Raw genomic sequence first — 12,949 nt, 5'->3', positions numbered from 1 at the left:
AGTGTTAATTTCGTCGACTAAAATATTTAGTCTTAATTCTAGTCAAAGTGATATTTTTGACGACTAAAATTGGACTAAAATTAAATTATACGTTTTTCATGAGTCTAAAACTGTGACTAAAATGTCCAGATATTTTAGTCAACTAAAATAAGACTAAATAAAAATGAAAAGGAGAGACTAAAATCATCTAAACGTCTATTGACCGTCTGAAAGAGCCTCATATCATGTAAATTCACTGCCAAAGGATCAGCTCTGAGCTTTATTCATGTGGAGCAGCTCCATGAAGCAGAGGAACAATTAATTATGATTATAATGAATATTATTAATGCAAAGTCGACTAAATTCGTCTTAAAGTCGACTAAATTTACTTGCAATATTAGTCGACTAAAACTAGACTAAAATTGAAGATATTTTTTTGACTAAAACTAGACTAAAATCGAATTACATTTTCGTCAAAAGACTAAGACTAAAACTAAATTAACATATATTGTCAAAATTAACACTGTACCAATGTGAGGGCATTTGATTTTCTTGCATATTGCAGTTTCAAAAACGTAGCTGAGTTGCAGTACTTTGAGTTACGTTTGAGTTGCTGCTAATAGTAATAACGCCACTGAGCAAAAGAGCAGTCATGTAGCTTTTTATGCTGAAAAAAGGTGATATTAAAGTGCAGTTGACCTTTCAGTGACCTTGTAGCTTTGGATCAACAATTTTTTAGCGTTTCTCGTAGGTTTTCACGCAGGTTTTTTGCGGTTTTATGTGTAACCATGAAGAAGGTTTATCAGCACAGGAGCAAACCTACCAGACACCATAAAAAAATCCTACTGTTCATCGTATTAGAAAGTAAAGGCATCTTGCTAACCACTCATTAAGCTGTTGTGTCACTAAAAGGTCAAATACGCACTGATGTCAACTTTTTTTTTTGATTAAAAAGTTACATAACCTTTAATACCAGATCGAGTCATGTCCAAGTTCTGAATGTGCAAGTCCGAAATCTAGAAAAATCGAGTTGAAGTCCGCAAGTAAGAAGAGTTTTCTAACTTTTTTCCACCCAGTGTCCAGAACCCTCTTATGAACTCTGATAGGATTTAACTTTCTTTAAAGAGGGGGTATTATATTATGCTTTTATTCAGGTTTGTTTTTTGGTAATAACGAGTCATGTCCCAAGTCTTTAGTTCATACAACACCTATGAGTTCTATCTTAAAAAATGAACAAACCTCTGTTCTCACTGTCCTGTCCGGCTCCAGGGCCCAGTCGTACCCCTCCCCATAGACACAATCCTGTCTCGGGGCGGGCCTGTGCTGGGCCTGGGGTGCTACTGATGGCATCACTATGGTGTTGTTAGCACTGCTCAGCATCTCCCTCAGCACAGGGGTCGCGGTCTGATACTGATGGAGGTAGAAGCTCCCCTGTTGCTCGTTCGGAGACGGGACGGGGCTGGGACTTCGGGAGCGCTGTTTGACCGGAGTCGGACATGGGTGCTGTTGGTCATGGCAGCGCTTGCCCTGTGGAGATAAGGACCGGGAGCGCTGGTGCGGGCGGGATGAAGGGGCTACGTTGGGTTGGTGAGGGAGGAGGAAGGTGTCGTCCGGGACGCTATTGCGGGTCGACCCGCCTGGAGACGAGTGGGCGGAGGACGTGTGGATGGCTTGCAGTACCGGGCAGAGATCCAAAGCTGACAGCCCAAACCCTGCACCCATAATGACAGAGAAAATCATTCTGTGTCATTGATTTTCTTACAAATTCAGACAGCTTCAGCTCATGAGACTCAGAAAGTATCATTACAGTGTGAGAGCTTCAGACGTAATGAACTGTCCAGAACAGATGGGGCGCTAATGCCCCCTTCAACTAGCCCGCTATACACCCTGGCTTTTTCACTACACTATGCAGGGCGTACATATAACATAATTCATTGTAGATAAAAAAAAAAAAAAGGAAGCCAGCAAAATTGTACACAAATTAATACTATATCGAGGATGGAAATGACAACTGGGTATTAGCAAGATCAGATAATATGCACTATTAATGTGCCTTTTAACACAAAACTACTAACTTTCGGGAATGTTCAGGCTTTGACAACCATCTGTAAGTAAGTAATGATCGCCTTTTGTCACTTGTTTTGTTCCAGACATCATACATGTGGACTGCTGATGTGGTTTCTGTTCATTTCTGTTAATTATATGAACATTTCAAACAGTGATTTGTAAGTATAACATGTTCTCTTTTGCTAAAAAGGCAAGTCAAAATATGATGTTGCTAAATGTATGATTGATGATGTGTAGAGTTAAGGGGTGGGCGTTTATAAGCTTTTGCTTCGGCCCACTCCTTATGAGCGGAAAATCAACTGCTCAAATAAACAAATAAACTAAAACTAAAACGAAACAGTAGGTGGCAGTCCGTGTTGGGGAGGAATGGTATACATAGAATACGTATATAATATGTATTTAGAATCCTCATTTTGACTAACTCTGTACTGGTGCAGAAACTCTTTAACTTGAGAATATTCAGTTCAAAGGATTCAATTGCAGTACTCAATAATTCACCTTCAACGTCATTCAACAATGTACATGTGCACCGTGTGTCATGACATGTGAGTGATCTGCAAAGTGCTTTTGCAAAGTGCTTTTTTGTGTTCCTCGTTTGTGGTAAATACTTTCCAACAAGAGGCAGCATCATGTAGATGCTGCTGCCTTTATCCATAAATATTATGCATCGCATCAGTTTTTAGTTAGTTAGCAACAGATGCATACAGGTATAGTATACATATAACATACAGAAATTATTCACCACATAAGAAGTGTTAGTGCTGCCAATAAGGGAGGAAGAAGTTAGTTATAACTTACAAGGCCCTACCCCTCAGTTTTTAGTTATTTGTATATAACAGTCATTGCTAAATGTTGCTTTTAATGACATTTTAGCAGTAAAATAAAAACAAATTCCTATGAATAGAGAAAAGTATTTGTAGCTGCAGTCAAAGCAGATTTAAATATTTAATTTCCTAACTTTATTGTTGATTAAAAAGGACAAAGAATTTCACATAAAGACAATACAGTTCATAATTATTATTCATATTTCATTTGTTTTTGCAATTATATTTGATTTCTTAAAACTATGGAGAAATAGGGAAGAACTTATTTTTGGTTCCACCTTAATTGCGTTGCTATGGAGACAGCACAGGCGTGGCACATGAGGCACCGGCACCTGAGGCAGAGTCCGAGAGAAAGCTATTAAGAAGAATTAACTTTATTTCCTTGAGGTTTAAGCGGCCAATAAGGTACTTTGTTAAAGCCTTGTGTGATTTTTGTGTGCTATTTTGCGACATTATTTTAAGTTTTTATTGTCTTTACTTTTATAGTTCTGACAGCATTGTGTTGGCATTACTGGCATGATTAAGACATGTGAAGACAGCCAAATAAATGTTTGTGGAAACCGAAGAATGACTTGATTAAAACTCTGAGGGAGGGACATTATTATTGTTGGGGGCCCTGAGACTAATTTGGATGTCCAAGACTTTGGGCTTTTGTTACACAACACATTTTAATTCAAGTATTCAGTATTCTGTAAGAAAACTGTCGTATTTCTCCCCCGCAGTACTGGTCGTGTGCAGATGTACAGTCAATGACTCGCAAGGAAGTAAATGTGTTTCTATTGTGTGTCCTTTACATGTGGGAAATATGGGCACACTCTTCTTCATACTTTTTAGTGATCGGATTCTCAGCTTTTTTTTGGTGAGTGAATAATCTGGATTCACTGGCAGGGACAGTACTACAAATACATATTATCCTATTGTGTATCATAGGTACAGCTTATGACATATTGTTACAAAGGCCATTACATTGAACTAAATTTAGTTAGGCGCCATGTATCAAGGGTAGTGTAAAATAAAGTGTTACTGTACCGAGTAGCCTAATATTTGAGGAACTTTTACTCAAGAAATGAAAATATAATTCCTCACACTGCAAAAAGTGGATTCTAAGCAAGTAAAAAATGTCTTACTTTAAGAAATAAGTTATTATTTTTTCCCTAAAAAGTAATAATGTCTTCCCTAACAAGGTTTTCTTGAGAAAAAAATCGTATTTTAGGAAATAAAATCTAGCCATTTCTTGTTCAGATATATTTGCTAAAAAAAACATGCTAATTTTTCTTGTAACAAGAAAGAAAAACTTTTTGGATCTTCTTCAGCTTTAGACAAAGAATATTTTTTCTTATTTTAGGAAAAACTAAGATCACAACAACTCTTAGTTTAAGAACTGCTTCTTACAGAGAGATAATACATTCCATTCTTTAAAGGGCGGCGCGGTGGCGCAGTGGTTAGAGCCTCCGCTTCACAGCTCAAAGGTCCTGGGTTCGATTCCCACCAAGACGGGGCCTGGGGCCCCGTGTCTGAGTATGTTTCCCCTCCCACTAAAAACATGTACAATAGGTGAATCCTCCAGCCAGGTGATTCTGACCATCAGCCTGGCTCCACATCATGGAGGCGGGTCCCCGAGCGCGGGCAATATTTTCCTTAAATATTAGCATTTATTAAGAACATTTATTAAGAACATTTTGCTCATTTGTGTAATATAGAACATTTTCCTTAAATCAAGCAACATTTAAGGAAAATATCCCACAATTTTTCACTAAATAAGAATGTTTTCCTTAAATTATTCCATTCTGAGGACATTTTTCTTAATTCTAGTAATTTATTTGCTTAAATTTAGTGTTTCTTTCTTGTTTTATGATGAGAAAAATAGTCTAGAAATACAAATTCTTAGCAAGAAAAAAATGCTGACCCCAATGGCATAGTGTTCATGCTTACCTGCCACATTAGACGGGGAAGGACAGGGCGAGCCTTGGGGGGAGCAGTTCTCATTGGGCCATCCAGTAGAAGAGTTGCTGCTGGCTGGGCTGACACACTCCCGGTAGAAAGCTTTGGGGCCGGGACTCTGGATGTGGGTTTGGGAGGTGAGGGAGTCCCCGGAAGGCGTAATTTCGATCCTGGGGCGAGAGGCGGGGATGGCGGAGGGGCGGGACGGGTGAAAGGGGAGCCCTGCAGGTGAGGCAAACTGGACTGGAAGATCTGCAGGGAAGACCTGGCTGGGTTGGGGCTGGGGTGAGGGGGAGAGGTGGTAGTCGCTGGGACAGTCCACCACCAAAACAGACGGGAGGGGGTTGTTTTGCAGCTGAGCATGAGGTTCATCTGTCAGTCAAATTAGAAACATATTAGTAGGTGGACAAGATAAAGCAAGATTAAAACCCCCCACAGGAAAGTGACTAATGACTACAACTAAAATTAAAAAACAAAATAGCTTACTTTCCTCAGCAACAAAAAAAGTTAAGTGGGTAAAATATAGTAGCTTACAAGATAGAGTGCTTTAAGGCTGTCCCTGTCAAACAAAATGACATAAAACTGTGGTTACACCAGAATTTCCCCCCCAAAAAACAGATTTTATTTTGTTTTCAGACTCTGGTTTGCTGTCTTCTTATTTTAAACCAATGGTCAGAAACCTCGGGGTCGTCTTTGACAACTCGCATCGTTTCGACAAACAGATTGACAGTGTGGTCAGGTCAAGTTTTTATTAGCTGCGTGTTTTAACTAAAGTAAAGCCTTTTTTAAACCGCTCAGACCTGGAGCGAACCATCCACGCTTTTATCAGTTCAAGAATTGATTATTGTAATGACCTTTATTTTGGAGTTTCCCAGTCCTGTCTTAATCGTCTTCAATTGGTGCAAAATCCTGCAGCTCGTTTTTCAACAAATACACCCCAGCACATCACCCCAGTCCTTTTTTCGTTGCGTTGGCTTCAAGTTTCTTTTAGAGTTGATTTTAAAATCCTTCTTTTTGTTTTTAAAGCCCTCAATGGTCTTGCCCCTTCGTACTTGTCTGAACTTTTAACTGTTCGTGACTCGGGCAGATCCTTGAGGTCGTCAAACCAGCTCCTGCTAGAAGTGCCCAGGACCAAGTACAGGCACTGGGGTGATCGGACCTTTTCAGTAGCTGGACCCAGACTCTGGAATAAGCCGCCCCCTGATTTGCACCATCACTGACTTTGGCCTTTTTAAATCCAGGCTCAAGACGCATTTATTCAGACTGGCTTTTAACACTAAGTAGCGACTCTTTAGTAATTTTTTTCTGTTTTATTGTTTGTTTGTATGAATGTTTTTAATGGATTTTATGTGGTTTTATTGTAAAGCACTTTGGTCGCCTTGTGTGTTGTAAAGGGCTCTATAAATAACATTTGATTGATTGATTGATTGATTGATTGATTGATTGATTGATTGAAAATAATAAACTTTCTAAATATTTTGCACACTTTGTTGCTTCTTTACCTTTTAAACACTTTAGTTCAGCGATGAAGTGGGGACATAATCTTTTTCATGGGCTTTGATGATAAAAGTATGTGGTTTCTGACAGGGGCTAGTTTTAGGTCCTTCATTATTTTATGAGAAAATGTAGCTTTTGCTTATTCATTGTGAACCACTGGGGGCAGCACTGAATTACTTTAATGTATTTTATTATGTCTGTAAATATGAATGACGATTGGACTGATGCAGAATGCAATGCAGTGTGATTGGTAAAGTGTAATGCGATTGACTGTTAGAATAGTGAATGGTCATGCCTGTGTATTGTTATTTATTTTGATGTAACCAGGGACTACGGATGGAAACTAGCTATTTAGCAATAATCTGGGGCAGTACATCTGTTCTCTGAGCTTAATGTCTCTGTACACTGTCCCTTCAATAAAGATTAAAGTAAAGTATACGTAAAAGTACACATCTCAATCACTGTTTTCTTTAGTAATTATGGCTTTATACCCCACATGTCAGCGCTCTGTGTAGCTAAGTTTTCATTTGTAAGGAAACAAGAATAGAAATGTTTGTTTTTATACTGTGGTGTGACTTCTCCTGAACCTCAAATTGACAAATCCACTCTAATTTTAACGATTGAACATGTTATTGTTGCTTTTTTCTTTTTGCCAGATGTTTCAAATTCTTCTGAGAATATTAATACCCTAAAGCAGGGGCGGACTGGGACTGAAAAACAGCCCTGGACTCTGACCAGCCTGGCCCAAATTAGCGCAATTGTGACACTTCCACAAATACATATTTTAACCTCTTACCCCCCGCCTTAACATTAACGAGTGCATTTTCCCCAGTTCGGCTTTTTATTATTATTTTTTTTGATTGGCATCAGCAAAAAGAACAGGAAAGGTGGTCGTAGAAACAGAAGCAAAATCATTAATATAAATAATAAATAATAATGGTCCCAAAATTGAACCTTGTGGTGCACCATACTCCACGGAATTCCTTCTAAATTCATGTTTTTTTATACTGGGCTTTACCCAAATCTAAAAGCTTCTCGACTGGAAAGCAACAATGTAACGCCTCATTTGAAAGCTAAGACCTACAAAAGTGATGGGAACTTTTCGTCACGTCGCCACATTTTTGTCATATTTTTGTTGTTTTTTAAATTATTTTTTCTATCATTTTTTGTTGTATTTTTCTCATGTTTTTGTTGACTTTTCATCCTCTTTTTCTCGCTATTTTGATGCTTTTCTTTTTAGCTTTTAGATTTGGGTAAAGCTCGGTTGAGGCGGGACTGGTGGCCCTCGAGCCAGTGGCCCCTCTGTGCTCTTCCAGAACGGACATATGGCCAGTCCGCCCCTGCCCTAAAGTAAGAAACATTATTTGGAAGCATTTCTTCCTTGCCCCCCCCCCCCCCCCCCTAAGTGAACCGATGTTCCCTTTCTATTCAATATAGGGATTAGTTCATTGGTTTCACTCCCCTTTTCAGGGGCGGACTGGCCACATGTCCATTCTGGAAGAGCACAGAAGGGCCACTGACTCTAGGGCCACTGGTTTGGCCTCTCAATCTTCTCCTTAATCTCTAACTTTACGCCTTAACCGAGCTTTGCCCAAATCTAAAAGCTCAAAAGAAAAGCGCCAAAACAGAAAAACGAAAATGAGGATGAACACGGGACAAAAATGTGCCGTAAAAGCAACAAAAAATGTGACAAAAATGTGACAAAAACATGGCATAGACGTGACAAACACCAACAAAAACATGACAAAAAAAACAACTACAAAAAGGAGACAAAAACACAGCAACAAAGCAATAAAAAAAAGCAACAAAAAGCCACAAAAAGTGATAAAACACAATGACAAAGCCACAAAAGTAATGAAAAAAACAACAAAATCATGACAAAAAGTTGCAATCACTCTTGTAGGTCTTGGCTTTCAAATGAGGCGTTACACTGTTGCTCTCCAGTTCAGGAGCTTTTAGATTTGGGTAATGTCAATATGTATTTGTGCTGTGCGCATTTACGCTAATTTGGGCCACACTGGTCAGAGTCCAGGGCCGTTTTTAAGTCCCAGTCCGCCCCTGCCCTTTTTTTTTGTAATATCAAAACATTGATCTTACCTTTCTCAGGACCAACAGAAAAGTCCTCTGCAGGGTTGTACAGAAACAGGTCTGAGAAGTCCAGCTCCTCTTGGTTAATATCGTGGTCTAGTCCTCCAGGGAGACCCAGGCCTCCAGAAGCCATCTCATAACCAACTCAAGTATCGATCTGGACTGTCTGCAACGCGGAGACTTCACAAGTGTAGCGTGAAGATGTCGAGTCGCGCTGAGAAAAGACACAAAGGCGCGCTTCCTGTCTGTGTCTGTGATGACAGCTCTGTGCGTGCTGCAGCAGCGGTTTCCTTTCGCTTTGAACTTTGATGTTTGCAAGAAGTAGCACATCACATTTAGACCGCTTCAACGTGTCACGCCGCTGCCTCCACGCTCATACTTTCATGTAACTGAAAAAATAAATACATACAGAGTTTATTTGGGCCTTTTTAAGTTATTTCAACAACTAGGCTGTATCACGAACTATAAACTAACCCACTAATCACCAAATCATTAAAGAACCGCATGAAAAATACAAGAGTGCGACGTGCGTAAAAGTAAGACGTGTCGATTGCGTGCGCGCGTAAAGAGCGCCATCCGCTGGTTAAAAGCTGTAAGTGGTGCTCAAAAGTCACAAAAACGAGCTAAAGTACCAGCCACAATATTGGTTAATAATAGGAAAATTTGTTAATCTATCCCAGTGGCTTTGACGCAGCTGATAAAAAACATAATATGTTTTTCTACTGTCCAAATCAAACTTCCAAATGTAAAAATAGGAGAATTAAGCGTTACAGGCAGGGGCGGACTGGCCATATGTCCATTCTGGAAGAGCACAGAAGGGCCACTGGCTCTAGGGCCACCGGTCTGGGCCTCTCACTTTACTGTACCCTTACCCCCGGGCGAAACCGAGCTCTGCCCAAATCTAAAAGCTTAACCTCTTAACTCCCGCCTGAACCGAGAGGATCTTTTTCCTCACGTCATCAGATCATTTTTTTGTTGGATATTCAACTCATTTTTGTAACTTTTTTGTCATTTTTTCGTCAATTTTTTTAATCAGATTTTTGTCACATTTTTGTCATTTTTTTTATCATTTTTTGGTCAAATTTTAGTAATTTTTTTTTGTCAATTTTCTATCACATTTTTGTCTTTTTTTTTGCCACATTTTTGTCAATTTTTTGGTCATTTTTTTGTCACATTTCTGTCATTTTTTTGTCAATTTTTTAAAATCAAATTTATGTCATTTTTAGTCCATTTTTCTTCAATTTCTTGTGACATTTTTGCCACTTTTTCCTCAATTTTTCGTCACTTTTTTGTAAATGTTTTGTCACTTTTTGTCACACTTTTGTCATTTTGTCATCATTTTTTATGTCATTTTTGTGTCATTTTTTGTCAAATTTTTATCACATTTTTGTCCATTTTCGTCAATTTTTCGTCACTTTTTTTGCCACATTTCCATCATTGTTTTCGTCTTAGTTTTGTTGCTATTTTCACAGCTTTTTTCCAGAAGCTTTTGGACTGGGGTAAAGCCAAACTGGAGAAAATGTGCTCGGACAACGTGACAAAAAGTGAACGTGACTTTTCTAGATTTTAGCTTTCAAATGAGGCGTTACAGTATTGCTCTCCAGTCAAGAAGCTTTTAGATTTGGGCAAAGCAGAACTAAAGAAAATGCTCTCGGTTAAGTCGGGGTGTAAGAGGTAAACATATGTATCTGTGGAAGTGTCACATTTACGCTAATTTGGGCCAGGCTGACCAGAGTCCAGGGCTGTTTTTCAGTCCCAGTCCGCCCCTGATTACAGACAAAAAATGTGACAACAAATATCTAAATAAAGCTTTCAAAGAGCATATCTATCATGATTATGATGGGAAGATCAAACTTAAAATATTACAAAATCCAACAATTTCAGAAAAACATTGGACATTTATAAAATGGCCAATCACACTCAAAGTAAAAGAAATGCAATTTAAAATTCTTAATAATTACTATCCATCTGCGGAGACATTGAGGGGTAGATTTGGTTTTGAAGTTGACCCTTGTGATTTTTGTCATGAAAATCCAGAACAAACAGAACATCTATTCTTCTCTTGCCCAGTGAGTGGAAAGTTCTGGCAGGATGTTCACAGCTGGTTAAATGCTAAAATTAATGATCTTGAGCAATTTACAATTGAAGATATTCTTATCTATAACTCCAAACTGACAAGGGACATTTCACTTTTAATTAACCTTATAATCATTATGGGTTAATACCACATTCACAAAAATAAATGGAAAAAGCAGCTGCCAAATTTTAGCTTTTTTAGAGAGGAATTTTGTATGTTTTTATCCTCCATGAATTTTGAAAGAAGATCCGACCAAACTGTGGAAGAAATTTGCAATGCTGTTGAATTGTTTTTGAACCTGTAGCACATTGTCATTTATCTGAGAACAATGCCTTATTTTATTTTACTTTATTTTACTTACCTTGCCTGTTTTTATTTGCTGTCTCCACGAGATTTTGTAATAAACGTTTTATAAAAAATAAAAAAAATATTGGTTAATAATTTTCCAAATAAAACAAGAGCTTTATTTTTAATTAAGTTTATGAGGCCTAACACCACAAAATCTTAGTTTTCTCAAAAGCACTATAGTCTACCTGATTTTATTTCTAGTAACAGGACAAAATTGTCGTCCGCCTTTAATAAAGGCTGTTGTAAAATCAGACATTTGTGGGGAAACAACGCTGTGCATCTAAATAAAGCCTTTGTATCAATTTCCAGAACTTGTATGTGAGTTTTCCTGTAAAAATGACCCAGAAAAGTGACTCTGCAAATTGTGAAATTTGCCGTTAGTTTCTGTGACGAGTTTGTACCACAAGTAATTACTTTAGTGATTTCCTCTTTTACAGCTTGTTATGAAAACGAAAAGAAAAGGTAGGCGTAGCTGTTGAATATGGGTAAAGTGGGACAATGTGTAAAGTGGGACACTTAACTTTAATCATGATTATTTTTTAATGTGTCATATTTTAATACTAAAAATACAAACACATCCAATAATTAGAAAGTGCAGGATAAGAAAATAATGGTTCTGTGGATATTACTTCACTTCATCTGGCGTGGCAAACCATAATCTAAAAAAGCAGAGGTATGTCCAATGACGTGGCATTTAGGGATTTAGGATTATAACTTTTTAAAACTAACAGACATGCAGATTTTGGCTGATAAATTATATCAGGGAATGCATCACCAAACACAACATCTCAAAATCACATATTCTTTATACTTTTACTTTTATATCAGATTATATCACAGTCCCACTTTACCAATGTGCTATTGGCAAACTGGGACAGTGTATTTGTGTGGAATTTCCTGGGTATTAGGTGTTTCTTTATTACACATCTTCAAATTAGATCAATTGAACTATATATTTCTTGTTTTGATTATGTTTTCTGATGATTACATTTCTGTCTGAAGTTTTAACTGTAGCCCTTGTTTACTATGAACTCTTGATCGCCATTTAGCAACATTTCAACATTAAGTTGTTCTTTGAGGTTTCTAAGTTCTTTAATTATAAATGTTTTAAATATAGGCTATATATAATTCCTTTCAAATCTTTAAAACATGTTTGTCCCTACTTCACCAATTAAAGGCGGTTCACAGATTAACATGTTTTTTTGGCTATGTCCTTTATGACTCCTCACTCATTCATAAACAAAAATAAATCTGATGAAGGCGCTTTAATAATAATAATAATAATGCATTGGTTTTATATAGCGCTTTTCTGGACACTCAAAGACGCTCTACATTGCACTATTCATTCACTCCATACTCGGTGGTGGTAAGCTACTATTGTAGCCACAGCTGCCCTGGGGTAGACTGACAGAAGCGAGGCAACCAGTCTGCGCCATCGACCCCTCCGACCACCACCAACCACTCACTCACTCACTACATTCGCTAGGCTTCCTGGTGTTACCAAACGGTCTCCCATCCAAGTACCGACCAGGCCCTTCCCTGCTTAGATTCCAAGGTCTGACGGGATTGGGCATAGCAAAGGCGGTATGACCACATGACTTTATTCATCCATTGCTCTGTCACTCTTGTTTTTAGTTTATACCAAAGCTCCTGGTTAGATATTCCACACTGGAACATGTTTGACAGCTCCTTCTGCACTGACAGCACAGGCTGCACATCAGACACATGTCCATCATGTCCCGATGTCTCACACAACAGTTAGAAAAAACAATAGAATGGTTATTATTATTCATAACCTCTTCACATTTTGATTTTAAATACAACAACTACCATGACAATAGTGTCCCACTTTACCAATAGCACCTCGAAAAATGTGTCAGTATTCGACCAACCTGTGCTTGAGGGAAAATTATAACTTCTGTGTTAAACATTTGACTTTTTTTCCTCCACTGGTGTAAAATAGACATCTAAAGCTTTTAAAATATATGTAGCATTAAAGACTTTTATTCATCTAATTCCAAACAAAAAATGAGGTGGAAACTAAATTTTCAGAAAGTGTCCTATATTCACCCTACGTATTAGCTCTAGGGCCTTTAAACTCGGCTCTTGCGCATGGTCACGCCCTGAG

General features: G+C 38.1%; 1 protein-coding gene across 1 annotated transcript in view; it reads right to left on the bottom strand.

The window, feature by feature from the left end:
* Positions 1-8,595, bottom strand: part of LOC306980035 (nuclear factor of activated T-cells, cytoplasmic 2-like) — a 30,894-nt gene extending 22,299 nt beyond the window's left edge. Inside the window, exons 1-3 of the mRNA XM_079579249.1 lie at positions 8,406-8,595; positions 4,803-5,183; positions 1,219-1,691 (exon numbers count right to left, since the gene is read on the bottom strand). Of these exons, the coding sequence (XP_079435375.1) occupies positions 1,219-1,691; positions 4,803-5,183; positions 8,406-8,529 (978 nt within the window). The 5' untranslated portion in view covers positions 8,530-8,595. The remainder of the gene's footprint in view (positions 1-1,218; positions 1,692-4,802; positions 5,184-8,405) is intronic.
* Between the last annotated feature and the right edge of the window lie 4,354 nt (positions 8,596-12,949).

The sequence above is a fragment of the Gobius niger genome (genome assembly GCF_951799975.1).
Source record: "Gobius niger genome assembly, chromosome: 20".
NCBI classification, from domain to species: domain Eukaryota; kingdom Metazoa; phylum Chordata; class Actinopteri; order Gobiiformes; family Gobiidae; genus Gobius; species Gobius niger.
The sequence above is the reverse complement of the archived record's forward strand: the minus strand, read 5'-3'. Positions and strand labels throughout refer to the sequence as shown.